At 39.2% G+C, this 18,612-nt stretch overlaps 1 protein-coding gene across 6 annotated transcripts in view; it reads right to left on the reverse strand.

Annotated features, from left to right (window-relative positions):
- PTBP2 (polypyrimidine tract binding protein 2) overlaps positions 1-18,612 on the reverse strand; it is an 89,652-nt gene that overhangs the window by 39,065 nt on the left and 31,975 nt on the right. For all 6 annotated transcript variants that reach the window (XM_061633720.1, XM_061633719.1, XM_061633718.1 and 3 more), the window contains 3 exons: positions 12,624-12,796; positions 7,768-7,911; positions 1,098-1,262 (listed from right to left, as the gene is read on the reverse strand). In XM_061633720.1, coding sequence (XP_061489704.1) covers positions 1,098-1,262; positions 7,768-7,911; positions 12,624-12,796 — 482 coding nt within the window. The remainder of the gene's footprint in view (positions 1-1,097; positions 1,263-7,767; positions 7,912-12,623; positions 12,797-18,612) is intronic.

Consider the following 18,612-nt stretch of genomic DNA (forward strand, 5'->3'; position numbering starts at 1 on the left):
CACTGAATACTGAATTTTCACTCTCAAACATTTTTGAGCCCCCCACCTTCCACGTTTTTCAAAAGAGACAAGTTTAACAGGACTTCTCTCTTCTTTATTATATGCTAGCAACTAATCGGGGATCACACAACAAACACATATTTATATGAGGCTCCCATTTCTTTCCCATCTAAAAGACTGATCAGGTCCACCTCTGCCTAAAAGTAGCAATGCTGGAGGATCAGATAGCTCCAGACCATTCATGTAATTACCATGTTAAATGTCCATACAGCCAACCAGTTTCTGGCAACATGTAGCTGTCACAAGGTAAGTCTGCAGCCCCGTTTCTAGTTATAACAGAATACTCATGCAAGTACACAACTGACTAAGAGTGGTATGGTGTCAATAAACAGTATCTGTACTGAGTGAGAAATGCACCCAACTCAGCACGTCATATTATGCCATGCTGTGCAGTGGCAGTTTCATTTCAACAGTATGACAAATTAAGGAATTCTCAGGAGTATGAAATGAATGGAAATTGGCAATTCTAAGGTCTACAAAAATGTTCACAAATCTTAGACCGTACGGTTGTGCTCAATTCTAACTGGAAGTCTCTATCTCCTCCCACATCTAGATGATAAAAAAATCATTCTAGATCCTGAAAAAGTATTCCCTGGCCATACTCTGCAGACTGAATCCAGTTAAGACACTGCATAGGCTGAATGTCTTCTCTCGTGCAATGGAACTTCCTTCCCACCCCAAGCCTCCTGGACCTTCTCAAATCGTCTCCAGGGGGTTGAGGAAACCCAAAGAGCAGATTTGGGGGAATGCAGGAGAGCACACAGGAAGAGGAGAGGCTGCAGAAGTTCTGATGTGCAAGCAGAAGTCGTTCTGCTCACACAATGACTTTGTTGGATACCATCCTGAATCTTATGAAGCATATGAAGGGAAAAGGGAAGCATAGGATATCAGGACATCACAACATGAAGCAAGTTCTATAAGACTTTGGAAGAAGGAGAACTAGTCACACAGTTGCCTTTTTTGGCAGGGGCTTCATGTTTACTGTCACATTTGCTCAGCTCTCTATTCAAAAATCCCCATAAAAGGAAAAGACTTACTTGGTGGAGAACATCAAGAGTTACAGGATAATACATGTTGTCAATAATTATTCTAAGGACAGGACTCTGAGCTGGAGTTACTGCGCTCTCACTAACTGTGGTTCCACTTATGGAAGTATTTGTTGTTTGTACTGCAGTCACTGCCTGTAGAACAGCTTGAGCTCGCTACAATAAAAGAAGGGGAAAAGCACTGAAAACTAACATACATAACTAGATTTGGAAACTAGTATATTCAGTAGTTGCCTCAAACCACATTTATTTAAAAAACTGTCCATATAACAGTATGAATATTACATGCACCAGATTTTGACACTCTTTATTTACATTTAACTGGATGTAGATATTGTATCAAACTGTAATGGTTTAGACTAAATTTCTGAATGTATATCAGGTGTATTTTTTTCTTTTAGATTAAATCAAGATGAAAGAAGAGAAATGTAGGTCTTATCTTTCCCTTCTCAGCATCAGAAGCAGCAGTACCCACATCAACTGAAGAGAAGCTAGAGATGGAATAAGCACTTCAGCTAGCTTCTCAGCAACAAAATATTGTACATTTTGTTGAAAGAAGGTACGGCAGTTGGCCACAAGCAAGCTGTAGAAGACTGGGACATATTCTAGATCTATAGGAATCTAAACCTAGCCTGTTTTTGCTGCTGGGCATGAGACCCATTATTTCCCACCTTCTCTCTTCAGTTCAACCAGCTCCAACGATTAGAAGGAAGCCCTCAGCAAGGTGTGCCCTGCTGTTTGCAGTTGAACAGGAAGGTGACTGCCCGAGAACATGCATGCATGAAGAAGTACTGCTTTTATATTCTGGGTAATCTATTTTCTCATATGAGAACACTTCTGGATAATGTGTCTCTCAGTTTTAACAAAAATGCTTTTCTCCCTCATTTGCAATTAGCATTTTAGATAACATGACAATTTTTCTATCAGCATATTTGCTTTGTATTATGAACTCTAACTTGAGCCAGTAAAATATAAAGGGAAGCTTAACCAACCTAACACAAACAAGGTTCAAAGATAAAACTAGGTTTTGTAAAAAACATATGATCCCACAATATATTAATAGCAGAGAGATGCACATCTACATAATTATAACTGTATGGTCAAACTAGTTTAAGTGGCGCTCTCTCTCTCTCTCGCTCTCTCACTCACTCATTCTCACCCACACCTAAGTTAGAATATAATAACAGTGATAATTCCTGTTTGCTTTCTTAAGCAATTCAATATATGTTACAAAATGTATGCCAGGTAAAAATCATAATTATCGCTACTATATATTCTACCTTTTTTATCCGAGGTATTGTACAAGTTGAAGATACCATAATATACTTGTAATGAATTATACAAGGAGAAAAAGACTCAGTGAACACCACTTGGAGGAAGAGGGAAAACTGTTAATTATTAAATGCTATTTTGACAATACTTCCAAACCCAGAAGTGTTGATTTCCTATTAAAATTATACAAATCCTAGCCCCAATTCAGCTCTAGCCATGCAAAACTAGTCCTATGCAATAATTAATAGCCCTGGATGGTCATGAGAATCTACTCTGTATCAAAACAAATGTGCCAGCCAGCCCAGTGATGTTTGGATGAGCATCACAATGCATGTAATGAATCACTCAGGTGTAATCCACTGTGATAGCTTGATACTTTTTATATATTATCTCTAGGTGTAAGAACCCACCTTTATCTCAAATAAAAGTAAAGATCCCAGATAGGATCCTCACCACTTGCAGCTTATATACTGAAGATATCTATTTTTTATTCCTTAAATCTCTAGTTTTAAATATTCACCTATGAGCACACAATAGCTGTGTTTAAGCTATGTGATGAATAGAGCAAGACTTAAATTTTAAAAAGTCAAATATATTATTTATAACAATATTATTATATAGGAGTTTTTGCAAGTTAGATTGTAAATGATATTTTGTTTTATATTTATTTTAAAATGTTACAGTTACTTTAAAGAAGTTTCTATTTCCTTGCACTAGTTTTTCTCTCCTATTCCAAACTAATAGTCCTATATTTTCCTTCCAATTAATACCCAGGACAGAGGACTTAATGTAAAGTTCTCCCTCTGGTCAGAGACTCACTACTTCCTGTGGACAACTTCTCAGCTTCAGCCTGTTGTGCTTGCAGCTCAGGAATCGTGACTTCTTCCTGCTAACACGAGGACCTTTCAGCTGTTAGCTCTGGTTCAGCTTCTTCAACTCCCAACACACTCTTAAAGTGCTGTGTCTGCACTTTTATTCTCTCCAATGAGAACCCTTTAACAGTTTTAACTAATCAAAAGTTATGTTCTGACAATTTGACATCTCCTTGATTTTTAAGCCAATGAGCTTGTAATGCCCACTATGACCTATCAAAGCCTGATCTTGTTGATTCCATTGTTACATAAAACAACTGACAAAAAGCTCAAAGGCACATAGTCAACTTTTTAGGATCTATATCAATCTAGCTATTTCTTGGCAGATTGCCAACTAAAGACAACCTAAACACTGTATCTCAGGCCTCAGTGAAAATCACACTGCCATTCCTTTGCCTTTATTCAGTTTGCTATTGACCAACTGAATAGATTTTACAAATACATTTATACCACACCTATGCAACTTTTACTATTTCTCCACATCCACCTTACACTGAAGACAGTGGCAGAACTCCCATTGACCTTAATGGCGTGAATTTATATTTTTTAACTGCAGTTTGTTTTTTTACAGTCGTCTGAAGCAAGAGTTGATAAACCTGCATCAAAGGGCTGTACCCAATGTAGCACTAAATTAAAGTCATTTAGAGGTATACTGGTGAAATGTTTTGAGCCAGAGTAACGTTGCTGAGCATGAGAATGCATAAGTATGTTGCTAGAAACTTTGCCCAATCTGTGGCATAACTAGTTTCTGCTAGCGCAGCTGTTGCACTGGATTCCTCTATTGCACCATCTTAAAACTCACATGACTGCTAGCGCAAGAGCCCTTGTGCTAGTGGACAGAAAATGTTGGATGCAAGTCCAGAATATCCAGAGAATTATGTATTCAGTAACCATGCTGGCTCCAAATGTTTACTCATTCAAACAGGGAGCTCACACACACATAAAATCAGAAATGTGTGTAAAGTACATTTTCAGGTTATGAATCTGAAGGGTTAATGGGCAAATTAACAAGTTAAGATCCAAACGAAACTTCTGCCTATGCATACAGCCCCTTCACAGCAGCAGTAGACAAGTCAGGAAATCTTTCATTAACTCTAGTTTCCCATTTTGGACAAACCAGGAAACTGTGGTTAACACCAGCAGAACCAGAATCTCACAGGCCAACTTAAAACCATGTATTTTTAATTTATTACTACACTATCCCACACTTCTCTCCATTTTATCCTCAAAACAACCTGGGAGGTAGGTTAGGCTGAGAGATAGTGACTGGTCCAAGGTCACCCAGTGGGCTTTATGTGCCTGAGTGGGCATTTGAACCCTGGTCTCCAGGGTCCAACACTCTATCCACTCTGTCTTCATAACCTGGTTTGTTCCACTGCTGTTTACCAGAATTTGTCTGGCCAGAATAGACAACTATAGTTAATGAAAGACTTCCTAGTTTGCTCAGTCACACGTGCAAAGGGGCTGCATGCACTGCCAAAAGCTTGTTCATATCTCAACTTATTATATAGTCACTATTTCTAAAATTGTTAATACTCTTGGTAGAACCATACTTTTTATTAGATAAAGCATAAATCCATTATGTCTGAATGGATAAAGCATCGTAAAGAAATATACAGTAGTATTCTTAATCCACATGCGTATTTACACAAACCAACATAATCTTAAATTAAAACTTGTTTAACCCTGGACAGGAATATCACTCATTTCATTTCTGAACCACTTCTCATAAAACATCCTGAAGCAATTTAACAATAAAAACATTAACAATAAAACATACATATTTAAAGTCTAGTGAGCAGAATCTAGAGAAAATGTCTTGTTGCCTTCCACTTAAATCAATAGAACATAACCTTTTTGTTTTATGTCTTAAAAATGTTGTTTTATGAATAATGTCTTACTAATACTTACACAAAACCTCTGTGGTAACAAAATGGATTTATGTTTAAGAAGTCAGTAGGAAAGTTCCCTCTGCCCCATTTTTGATAATATGAAGCCATATTGAAAAAGTTGTGCTTATTATCCAACATTTAATTGAAAGCAGGGTAGATGGAAATAACACCTATTAATATCCAAGTAAATGTGCTTCGGACTAAAAAAATCTCCTGGAACTTTCCCTTTAGCATTGTCTTTCCCTTTCTTGTTTTTTTTAAAAAAATTACATTTTACGTGCTTACCCTCTTTAAAGCTTACATGATAAAGTCAAGTTTAATACAGCAGCAGTAAAACTGGGCTGTTTGATTTAATGAGGGATCACCCTTTTGCGGCATGGTACAGGGAAGGTGGTGAGGGCCAGCAGCGTGTGTCATTTTGCACAGCAGCAGGGTCATTTTGTGGGTGGCATAGCCAATGCTGGTACAGGGTACAGAGTTTCGCCTGGTAGCCAACCAGAAAGTGATTGGCTTCCAGGGGAGGTGTGGCCCATGAATGGGCCAGAAGGAAGACTGGCCTTCTTCTGGGCCATTTGCTGGATACTTAAGGAAGCCTGCACCCTCATCTTCACAGTAGTCATCATGGGACTTCCTCACCCTATGTTCAGTATTTGGCTTTTGGTTATTGTTGTTTGTAATGCTTTGTGCTTTACTTGCTTGGCCACCTTCTTATAGACAATGGTCAGTCACTGTTGTTAGGGCTAGCAAGGAATATTGCCCAAAGGCTAATTGGCCAGGTCCTGTGGGATTACTGCTTTCTTTACAGCCAATTGGCTTATTAGTTTATTTCTCCTGTCACAACTTCATTTACTGGAATAAGCATTAAGTAGGATCCACACTCAGGGGACAAGGCAGGGGATCAGCTCCCTGTTTTGCCTCCAGCTGGGGATCTCCTGAAGGGATCAGAGTATGTCTCTTCACCCAGGGCCCTCGCTCAGGAAACCTAAGAGATGGACATGCTCCCCAGTTGGCCTGAAGGTTCACCAGGATCAGTCCCTGCCAGGATGGGCCTAACCTATCATGCCAACTCCTATGGTTGCCCCAGAACTCAAGACTGGGGCACAGCTTATCCATCAGACAGCAGGCAGTCTGCTTGATGACTGCATTCTTGCCCTATGCCAAGCACAGCTTCTGTAACCAATAAAGCTGTGGCCTTATTTTTTCCAGATTGTCTCTGACATATTCTGTTCTCAACTTCAATCATTGCTTCCACATCTGCCTGGGTCTGTAATAATTCACTTTCACATCTACTAACAGGCAAACATTTCCTTAGTTCAAGACTATAGAGCTGTATCAAATACTACAACAGTCACTGCTGAATAACAAATAGGAATCCTTGGTGAGGAAGGCACAAATATATACTAAACTGTGCAGTTTCTTAAGTTCAACTGTTTTTAAAAATACCTGAAGTGCAAGGAAAGGAGAGCTGACAACACCATAACACTTTAGGATGACCAGTGGCATCTATATTAGTTCATAGTACCAGGCCATAAGGGCAATGTCCAATGAGTGCTGGGCAGGATGCAGTATTTCTAAAAATCTCTTTAGACTTCTATCTTGAGATAATTAAGCTCTTCAAATGGCAGCCTATTTTCTGGCTGTCACAGTTAAAATGTCATTCAACCAGATCTTATGGGAACAGAATTTAGCAACCATCAAGAAGTCAGGTTTTTCTTTTCCTATATAAATTTAATTTGTAATTCTGTAACAGCTCTGGAAAGCTTGCTGCTAACAGCTCTGTACACAAAATATACACTTTCCAAGTATTACCACCACAGGTCATTCCTCAGTAAAAAGATAACAATCATGTTTTTGACACATGTAGAACACTGTCCAAAAAAGATGACTGGAAAATTAAATTACAAATGAGACATCACTAGTCTCTAGGCGAGGCTTAACGAAGAGAGGGCCAGAACAGAAAAGAGTCCTAAAACGTGTTGCTTGTTACAGCACTGTTAGTATGATCAAGGGAAAAAAACCACAGGAAATGAACATGAAGATATTACCATTTGACATAGCATGGGTCAGTGCTGCTTTAACATTCTTCATAGGAAATGAGAACATCAAATGCTTTAAAAGATCTTTAAAGTTAGCACCTGTAGGAACAGTAGTTTCCCTGTTCGAGTAAGAATACAGTCTTGATCTGAAAGAAAAGGTTTTAAATGTCTTCCAGATCAAATGATTATATTCTCAGTGATTTCCCAGAGTGAATATGAATATATTTTGCAGTGACTGCATTATGGGAAGAGTAGATCAAATAAGGTGAGGTTACCGGTGCTATGAAATGTAAATGGATTAAACATACTGGAAATAAGACTCTGCATTAACAAGAAAAAGGTACAAGTTCCTTTTACAGGTGACTCGAGCTTTTGAGCCAACTTAAATGTCTAAGTTGACTTGAAAAAAATGTTTAAAAAGTTTAACAGTTGAACACTATTAGGAATTTGCAGAATACAGCCTTTACCATGTAATAACACAACAAAACCCAAATCACCTATGTTAAACAAAACAACCCAGATGCACTGGTTCTTGCACACAAGGAATCAATGGACCATTAACAACTATAATCTTAAGAATATATGTTACCTGATTCAGTGTATTGTCAGTCTTTAATTCTTTATGGTTTGAGTACTGGATATAAATGGGTTGATTACGAAGGTGAGGTGTCACAGCAGAATAATAATTGACCATAGTGATTGCAGCTTCTTCTGTTGCCAATTCCAAAAAAGCCTATAAAATATTAAAAAGAGTTTTGTAGTATTTGCAATATATACCTACATTGTTTCGAAACTTGCAAACTCTATTGTAATGATGCATTAAAAACACTTACCAAAGTCATACAGAATTCAGACCTTAAAATGTGAAACTTTATACGTTATACATCTTTATAAGCAAGCACTGGGTCAGAATGTGAACCAACTGTCCACAAAATGTTAGAAATTCACCTGAGGGCAAAAATGGCCACAGCTCTGATGTCTATTTATAGAAATGAGCATGTACATTTTTCAACATGTCCACTTGAAACACATTTGGAGAGTTTTAGAATCTGACAGTTAAGGCTGTCAGTTTGCTCTTACTCATGGATTGTTGACAATCAAAATATAAGAAACAGCCAAAAGGGGGTAAAGAGCAATTTTCAGGAACAAAAGTACTCTTACATGGGTTCTCATCACCAGAAAACAAATGACAGGAGAAACAGGAAGAGGTGGTACTAGTATGGCACAAGCCTGTCTGGTTAATAGGTGCCATGAATGACAGCCGTCAGTTCTAGCCTGGCTAAAGGGAGAGACACAGAGACCTGAACAAGCAGCAGCAATCCAAACAAATGACAAGTCACGCCCATCAGCAGATCGTTGTGTCGATCTGAAGTTTGCCAAACCTGAATCTAAACAAATGGGTATACTGCTCTGCTATCCCCATTTCTGAAGAGAAATATGTAGGCCCTGACAATATGTCAAAAGACATGGCAGCCAATGAACCCTCTTCATTTCCCCACAGGTTTTAACTTGGGCAATAACAATTAAAAGTCCTTCATATAAAAACCACCCATCAGGTTTTTGTTTTGCTTTGTTGCCAGGCACTGGAGGGAAGTGGGTAAGATGGCATTTAGCGTTATTTTCAACAGATTGCGTGCAATGCTTTAAGAGAGTGGATCTGGATTTATATACCTCTACCACAGGATATTAAAGGCCTGTGATCTCCTGTTTTGGCTATTAGAACTGCTGACCAAAAAGCCAAAAGTTTCTAATGTGCTAGTCAGAAAAGGGTTATAGTTGGGGTGGCTAACTCCTGGCCTGGAAACCTGATCCAGCCCCCTAAAAAAGTTTTGTGAGCCTCCCCAGACCTTGCTGATTTTGGCTGCAGCAGCAAAAAGAAAGAAAAAATTAACGTAGACTCATTGCTGGGGTAGGCAGAGAGGTTTAAACCTGGTCATCAGCTCAGTCTATCTGTTTATCTGAAGGAGCGCTGCCAGCATCACCAATTATGCCGCCTGACGAGATCAGCCACACAAGACCTCCTCTCGGTCCCTCCAATCAAAACAGCCAGGTTGGTACGGACCAGAGAGAAGGCATTTTCGATTGTGGCCCCTACCCTCTGGAATTCCCTTCCTTTTGACCCTCGACATGCCCCCTCCCTGATGGGCTTCCGCCGGGCCTTGAAGACCTGGCTATTCAGGCAGGCCTACAAGATTTCTGGGGTGGATTAGTTTTTATGATGTTATTGATTGGAAAATTGGTTTTAGATTATTGATTATTGTTTTGATCTATATATTGTATCCTATTGTGTCACTGTATGTCGGCTAGAGTGGCCGTTAATTCGGCCAGATAGGCGACTCACAAATAAAATTTTATTATTTATTAGTCATTTGATGAGTAGAGAGGGAATGATAATCGCCTTCCTCAGCTAATGCCCACAAATCACATGCTTAAGTGTGAGGTGGCCACATCCACTGCTGATATGTGACCCTCCCCCCAAAAAGGAATGGTCAAAGGCCCTTGAGCCAAAAAGGCTAGCCTCCTGCGACTTATAGGATACCGACCCTAGAATTTGGGTCAGCACAAGAAAGTATTGTCCATAAAATCAAAGCTTGCTTTCGCTAAAGATACCCTTTGCTAAAAGAAAGATTATTTTAGCTATTATGGTGAAGAAATCAAAAGCTTTCCTTGGATCATTTACTAATATTGGGTACATTTGTGAAAAGAATATGAAATGGAATTATTCTCCTAAAACTAGTCTTTCAGTTGGTTAAAGAGTTAAGTGCTCTTTCACTGCATTCTCCAATAAATATGTAAAAACACTAGTCAGCAGAAAGCGTTCTTCAGGCCTCTTGCTCAAGAACATCCTCAAGAACCTTGCACCACAAGACACATCACATTTCCTAGTTGTCTTGCAAAAGTAATCAGACCCCTGAGCAATGCTCTCATATTACTGAATTACAAATGGTACATTTGTAGAATGGGCCAAAATCCCTCCAACACTGTGTACAAAGCTGGTACATACCTACCCCAAAAGACTTAAAGCTGTTATTGCAGTGAAAGGTGGCTCTACCAAACATCAATGTCTGGGGGTTGAATATTTATGCAAGAAACATGTTTCAGTTTTTTTATGTTTCTTACAAACATTTCCACCATAAAACCAATGTCACCTTACAATAACTGATTTTGAGTTTCAGTGTTTCAAAATAAAGTATCATTCAGAACAAAATCACAATGTACCATTTGTAATTCAGTAATATGAGAGTATTGGTCAGGAGTCTGATTACTTTTGCAAGGCACTAAGTCTGTATGAAAAAAAGCTAACACTTGTCTCATCTTCATTCTCCAAGAATGAAGCTCTTTGAACAAATCAATCACATTTAGCTCTTTGAACAAATCAATCACATTTATCAATTTCATCTGAAGTCTCTGTAGGTCTGTCTGTCTGTGTCACTCATAAGAAGTAATCCCTGCGACTGTAGCTCAAAGATCCAAACCTTATCTGGGCAGCGGTATGGCCTGACAGACCCACCACTGTATCCACAGCCCGGTTGGTCACTCTGGCTGGGGTGGAAGGTGGGCAGGCAAATTATTGCACCCAGCCTGGAGCTTACATAGTGACTGAGGCCAATTGAGACTGATGCTGTCAAGGGACAGCAGCGGGGCCAGCTTGAGATCCAGCAGATCTTATGTCAACTCAGCTCCTCACTGCCCCAGTGCAACCTATTTTGGGACTTTCTGCCTGCAGTACTTCCACCCACATGTGTGGTGGGTGGAACAGGAAAGCCCATGATGGTGGGGTGACATTCATGCCACTCTGCAGACAGAAGCTAGTAGAGCTAGGCTGCAGGACACCTCTGTCCAATCCAGCTCCCACCCGCCAGCCCAGCACAAAGGAGGTTTGTATTGCAGCCTAAGTGTGACTTTTTTCTGAGTAAGCATACTTAGTGTGGGGTATTATGTGCGATTCCATTTTAAGGTGACAAGAGAAACTCCTCAAAAGTCTTCATGTTCTTTTTACCAACATAGCAGAACTATAATCTTACTTTGTTACACTAGATTTGGCAAAGTACTATTGGATTTTAAGGTAAGAAAAAATTCAGTTTATTCAAATTTAATGTTTTCAGATACAAAATTAGTTTTCAGAAAGCAAAACATACGCTTTTCATAAAACACCTTGAAAGACACACGTTTAAAAACACAAAATAGAAATATCAGATGTAAACTGAGAGGACAGTGCATTAACCAGGATTACAAAGAAAAACAATCATCAAGCCAAATTTAAGAACCTGATATCATATGGTAAGGCAAAAGAACAGCTTGGCTCTGGCTGCTGAGAATTCTAGGGGTTACTCTCCCTCTTACTCTATAGGCACAGAAAATGGAGACAGGGCAAGGAAGAGCTGATCTCTGCTTGTCTCTCTCCTTAATAATTACTTTCCCTGAGAGTCAGGAGCAGCAGGAAAAATAAGCTACTAAGGAGAGAGTTATACAGAGATAAAACAGAAAAACCACTGACTTCTCCTTCTCGAAGTGTTGGCTCATGGTATCTCCTAATGTGTAACATCAGGCAGGCTCTTCACAGTGGGAGAGTTTCATAGGGCTCAACCAAATAAGGGCTTGATTTTGTTTGGGCCACAGCCCAGGCCATTGCTCTTGTCCCTGTCCACATTTTTGCTCATGAGGTGGTGACAGTAGAAGAGGACTTAAACCTAAGGCTTGTACATTATTGTAAGCATCTGCAGAAACATCTACTCATGCCACAAAACACAGGGAAGGTAGCTCCTAGTACCAGAAGGCCATTGTGCTGGTAGAACATCTCTCTAACAAAGGTAAGCTTGGGACAAGTGAGAATGGTAAGGGGGCATAATCATACAGAATCAAGACCTTCTTGATCAGACCTAAATGGTTCTGTGCTCAATGCAGGAAGGTTTTTTTGTTGGGGAGGGAAGGGAGACACCTTTGCGTTCACCATTTCAAAGTTTAGCACTATCACTAATTCCAATGGGAGAATTAGAATGTCCACAATTCTTTCCCACTAAAATCAACATGTGAACTACATGTGGTTAACTTTGACTAGATTGTGCGCAGAAACCTATTTCTGCTACACAACAGCAAGAGATAGGATTAAGTAAGTGCTGGAAAAACAAAAAGAGATGTTAAATCATTGTATACTGATGTTTCAGATCTGACTTTTTATCTCACCCCTACAGAAGGCTGTTATTTTTATATATTCTCTCTCTCTCTCTCTCTCTCTCTCACTCACTCACACTCTCTCTCTCACACACACACACACCCCTCTCTCTGAAATATTTTCCAAGGCCTTGCTAGTACAGTATAGGAATATATCTCTTTCCACGGCTCCAATGCTGGGATACGACCCCACCCAAGTTAGATGGGATATTTCGGCTGTTTGGTAGGTAGATGTTTTCTATACTAAGATAGTAAGACAAAATTAGAAAGTACCTGGTTCTTTCCTTTCAGCATGAGAATGTTGGTTACCTTACCAAAAGGTAAGCCTAAAGCAATAACTTCTGTTTCTGTCACTTCCCCTGGTAATTTCCTGATATGAAGAACACGAGAAGGAGCCCCATCCATTTTATCTTCACCTTTGAATTTCTTGTTGTCGTTACCATTGGCTGAAAGACATTTTTTATAATTCATTTCATATCTGAAAGCTACCCTATTTATTATAAACTCATCAAGAAAAATACAATTTGTGCATGCATACAGTTTCCAAATCAATATGTGAAAGGAGTAATTTATCTTTCAACCAAAATTTTAAAAAGGAGATAACTGAGGAAAAACTGTAGCTGCTACAGTGCTTCCTCAGAGTCCAGTAATATTTGGCGAGTCAACTTACCATTGATTTTTTCCTGTATCCATTACATAATTGGCTGATGCACAGAGAAGCAAGAATCATTGTATAGTAACTGATAACCATTTTGTTATCCCAAACTATGTGCTTGAAAACCCTAACGTGCCATGAGATATTTGGTAGCACACTTCTAAAAATAAGTAAAAGCACTGATAATCCCAAAGATAGTCATCCAACAAGAAAGGAATTTGGTCACTATATCTGTGCATAATTTACTGTTCTGGTCTTGCTTTCATTGAATCAACCTTCACTGCTTCATGGGGTAAGGAGACCTGCTCCATCTCTGTTGTGGTGCAATCTAGATCAACTGTTCCCAAACTTTTTTTCTCATGGACAACTTGAAAATTCCTGAGAGTCTTGGCTGACCACTTTTGCCTGCTGTAGCAACTGTAACATGCCATGCTAGGTGATATATGATTTTTAATTGTATTTTTACAGACACCACAGAACACCTGAATGACGCTCACGGAGATGTAAACTTCTGATCTACTGGAATAAGCTGAGTCTCTGCATAAGTCACTATTGTGGGTTGGCCTGTCTCCAGTCAGGAATTATGTCCAGATCAATGACAAAGAGGAGTTCTTCTGAGGGCAGGAAATTCTTATTAAACAAAATAAACCCCTTTGGCTGTAAGTCTTATATCTATGCTCAATTTCAAGTCAAGGGAAAGAATGAAGTGCTTTACCTCTCAGATGTTTACAAAAACCTGCATTAATTCAACCTAAGTAGTAAAAGAACATGGTCTACCACTGCAAGGACCCTGTTCTTTTCAAACAGACATTATATTGCCTTTGCCTTTTGTTTTCTGCTAGATAGCATAGTATGACAGAAGTTTAAGAATCCTTAAATGATACTAAAAAGTACTGTTCAAAATTCAGACTGCTATCTTAATCTGCCTCTCAACATGAGATGGTTGATTTATGTTGTGAAAAAGGGATATGATCACAATTAACAAACAGAAAAAAGCACATATTAATAGCTGCTAGAAGGTGAAACCAATTACTTGTGCGGGGGGAATGGCAACTGAGAAACAAGCATTTAGATTAGAAACAAAGACTGTACCAGTGAAACAGAGAATGCTTATCATAATGTAGAGAATAGTTAACAAAATGTCCACTTATTTCCTAAGATTTAATAGAAATAATGCATTAAAATCTAAGTGAAGAATGCAATAATACTGTCCTACAAAAGGTAGGAGCCTGGCTATTATCAGGTTTTAAATTTGAACACTCATTACAATTGATTACCTGAAGCACTTAAAAGGGGATTAGGCAATTTCATGGAAAATAAGGCTATCAGTAGCTACTAGTCATGGTGGCTATATGCTACCTCCTGGATCATGAACAGCTTAAATCCAACTATCAGGAGGTATGGTACAATAGCAGAAGAGGTCTACTGTCCTCATAACCTAGGAAACAAGGTGCTGGATTAGATAAACATTTGATTTGATCCAGCAGGACTCTTGTTTTCTTATACCCAACACACACCTAGGAAAGAAAGGATGCATTGCAAAATATTCTTTCTTTGAAGGAATGTACTTATGGTACTTATGTGTTCAGTGGAGTTACTCTAAGGTAAGTGTGCCTAGGCCTACAGCCTTAGTGATCAATACTTAGTGATTAAACTGCACTATTTGTCCGTCTACTTTTCCTATCCCAAGTTAATCCTACAAAAATGCATCTCTCATATACCCTGAAAAGCCTCCTCTCAGCAATACACCTGTAACAGATCTCACGAAATGACTGGGTAGAATAGTGCCTGCACATTTTGCCTCATATCTTGGTTTCTAGAAGGGCTACAGACTTACTCTTCTTTTAGGTGAACGCTGGGAATCTGAGCTATGTAATAGTGGTAACGGATACTGTGTGATGTGGCTAGACTCTAAAACCCACACAACTTTATCCAGCTCTCTTTCCCCATGTTATAAAGGGGCAGCCAAAGACACCACAGCTGCTGGCTAGACAACAAGCTCAAAATACAGGGCATACTTTAAAGAAACCAATCTATAACAAAAGTAAAACCAAAAACCCTACTGCAAATTATCTAAGGAAGAAGGAAGCATTGATCTGCTTTCTTTTCCATCTTGCTCATGAGTTTGCTAGAATGCTTTTGCTAACTTACCTTGCTATTTTTGGTAGAAGCAAGCACTCAGTCAACTTATTTTGTAAAAAGAAAAATCCAACCAGTTTTTTAAATTTCTGCTTTCTGAGCATACCTAATTACTATGCATTGTTTTAAAGAAAAAAGGGGAGGTCAAAAACTTTAAGCTGTATTTGTTTTAGCTCCAGAAATCCATAGTGGAGGGAGATGTCTCAGGCATGTAACCCAAAGGCGGGGAGACTCAATAACAACATATAAGGAGGTTAACTACATAGGGGTATTTAACTGGAAGTTCCTCAATTGTTCCTCTACAATTGTTTCTCATCAACAGTGAGTAAACAGGACTGAAAGGAAAATACCCTACTTATTGAAATCTAGCAAAGATTAGGAAGAACGGAGGCACAATACCTATCAATAAGCAAGCATGAACCAACTTGAAAAAGACAGACATGACCAGTCAGATCTCAACTTGACCGAGTTAAAACAATGAGGAACTGCAACTCAGGATCAGATCTGATTAGAGGAGAAAGATGCACAAAACCAAGTTGGCGCTCCTGAAGCTGCTACACGTCATACAAGAACAGAAGCACAACTTAAGAAGAGATACTGTGCCTTCAAAATGTTCTGGTCACTCCAAAAAAGACTTCACACCTGTTTATTCCAAGAGAAACCTTATTAGTAGTGGGCAAATAGGACATGAAAGTAAATCCTATTGAGATCTAGCAGTTTCAGATTCCAACCTGTCTGGAATTTCCATGACCAGGTAAAAATGAACATACATGGATCAGATGCAGACTTAGGGTTGTATTCAACTAAATCCGACTCAGAGTAAACCTGATGAAATTAGGTTAGTCATGGCCATTATCTTCAATGGGTTTACTCTGAGTAAGACTAGAACTGAATACCACCCTGAGCATCTACATTTCAGTACTTAAGCCATATTTTACACCTGACCACCACCATATTGGTCATCATTTTAGTCAAGAATGTGAGACCATCTAGGCAGGAGGCTATCATGAAGGCAGCAACCTTATAATTTAAATATTTGTTTTCAGACATGCTGTAGTCTTGAATATTTTTTGCTAAGAGCTTCTTAGTCCAGATTATATAAGGCGTTGCTGAGGCAGTTCTGGTGGCCATGCCTGTGGCTTCGCAAACTTTGGGCAATGCAGCCTTTATTCTCTTTTCCTGTTTTTTAAAGTAATCTGAATATGTCCTTCAGGAGTATGACCCCCACAAAAAGTACAGTTAAGGGAGAATCCATAGCTCTTGGAGCAAGTCATTGTTTTTAACAATATTAGGGGTACTCTTGTCTGATCTCAGGTGGTCCTACTGGCTCTTATAATTCTCTTCTGGAAGAATCATGAAAATTCAGTGGGTTGATCCTGTTACTTTTCCTATCACTCTTGACGTAAGACTGTGTGTCCTCTGAAATTCTGTGAGGCTACAGATCCAAGACTTGTACTGCCTCTGGCAACATAGCCACCTATCTGACTGGGGCTCACTACCTTCTAAATCTCTCCCTCCTCTGTCAGTTAGAAAATCAGCTGTCAAGTAGTCAGTATCAAGAGGAATAAAGATGGGAGACATGACAGTTCATGGCCCTGTTTGGAAGGAACAGGAGAACAGGAAGCTGCCTGATCGTTCTGTGGGCAGGTTAGAGGAGACCTTCCCTAATCAGAGACAAGAAAAGAATGGTACTGCATCCATACTCTGGAGTGGTTCTCAGAGCTACCAGTGGAATTACTGATCCCCTAGTGCTTGGAGTAGTTACATTAGCAGTATCAGTACTTAACCCTGGAACAAAAGTAAGAGGGCTGTCCAAGACCAAAGTAAGTTCAAGCAGCAATGGTGCAATCCTTTTTATTATACTTCTCACTTCTCCTAGGCATTGAAGTTGCCAAGTTTTGGACCAAATATAAAATCTAGAAAATCTTCTATGATGGGGTAGAGGGAAGACAGATCCAAACTCCCACAGAGCTTATGACAACAGTGAAATATGAGGACAACAGATTCTGCTCCACCTTCACCTTCCCACCAAAAATCCTATTTGTAGCGTCCTTCTACATTGGGGAGTCTGTGACATGGGTAGCTAGCAATGCCAGTGAGCAAGGGCCCTTCTTCCAATAGTGATCATTTTTGACAGCTTGGTGAAGGCAAAGTTTTTCAGTATTGTCAGCAGGCTATATTACAGCTCCCAGCTGTATACACAAACTGCCTAAATGATACACTCTACTGTGCTGCTCATCTTTTGGTGTGTGTGTGTGTGGGGAGGATTTGTGCTTCTTACTGCATTGCCAGATGAGCATCTCAGGTATTTTGTATTGTAAGGCATGTTAATCTGACTTTTTATTTATTTTACTCAATTTGTTATTTACTTATTTTGTGGTTAACCCACTTTGAGACTTTTTATATAAAGCAATTAACAAATACAATAAATCATAATAAATAATAGTTAGGAAGGAAAAGGAAAAGAAATCTACCCTAGGCCTCTGAAGGCTTAGTTCTGAGGAGCAGCAATCAGTCTTGCCAAGTCAGAAAATGCAGGACAATTTATTATTTTATTTAATCATAAAAAATATATACAGTAGGGCCCCACTCATACGGCGGGTTATGTTCCAGACCTCCGCTGAAAAGCAAAAACCGCTGAAAAGTCGAACTCATTGAATAGAATGGTGCGCGACCCCCGAAAGCCACCGTAAAAGCGGAACAAGCGCCGTATGATTGGGGCTTTAGTCTAATTGTGTCTAATTGAGAATGCTGCATTAGCAAAGCGCCATAAAGTGAAGCGCCATAAAGCGGGCCCCTACTGTACTGCTTAATATAGTAATAAATCTCTAAACAACTTGCTTTTTTAAAAAAGGCTGAGGAAGCACATCCCAGAAGAACTGTAAAAAGCCTCATGACAGTTCTGCCTCTGCAAGAGGATAAGTTACTCATTTCAGGATGTCCTCCCCTCTGAGGGAGAATACCTATTTTCAGTACTACAACAGAAAAGTTGCATCATGCATCAAGCACATACTAACTTAAACCTTTGAATTATCACATTTGTTATATTTATAGGAACGAAATATCAATGAAAAATGCATTGAACGTTTAACCTTTAATTACAAATCATGGCCTAATTCTATTCCAAAGAGAATGGGCATGTTGCAATTTTTTAAAAAACGTAAGTGGCAAGATAAAATTAGAGGGCTGCAAGTTAAGTAGCAGAATGCTGAAGTTATTCTGCCTGCCTGTCATCAGATGAAGGGCCCTTGCTCACTGGCATTGCTAGCTACCCATGTCACAGACTCCCCAATGTAGAAGGACGCTACAAATAGGATTTTTGGTGGGAAGGTGAAGGTGGAACAGAGTTCTGTGATGCCAATGCAAGATGTATAAAGTATATCATCATAAAGAGTCAAGGCTGTGAAAACTATATGCTCAGCTTCAATTCAGCTGCACATTGATGAAAGTAGATATGGGATTTCCCAG

The sequence above is a fragment of the Rhineura floridana genome, chromosome 6 (assembly GCF_030035675.1).
Source record: "Rhineura floridana isolate rRhiFlo1 chromosome 6, rRhiFlo1.hap2, whole genome shotgun sequence".
Lineage (NCBI taxonomy): Eukaryota > Metazoa > Chordata > Lepidosauria > Squamata > Rhineuridae > Rhineura > Rhineura floridana.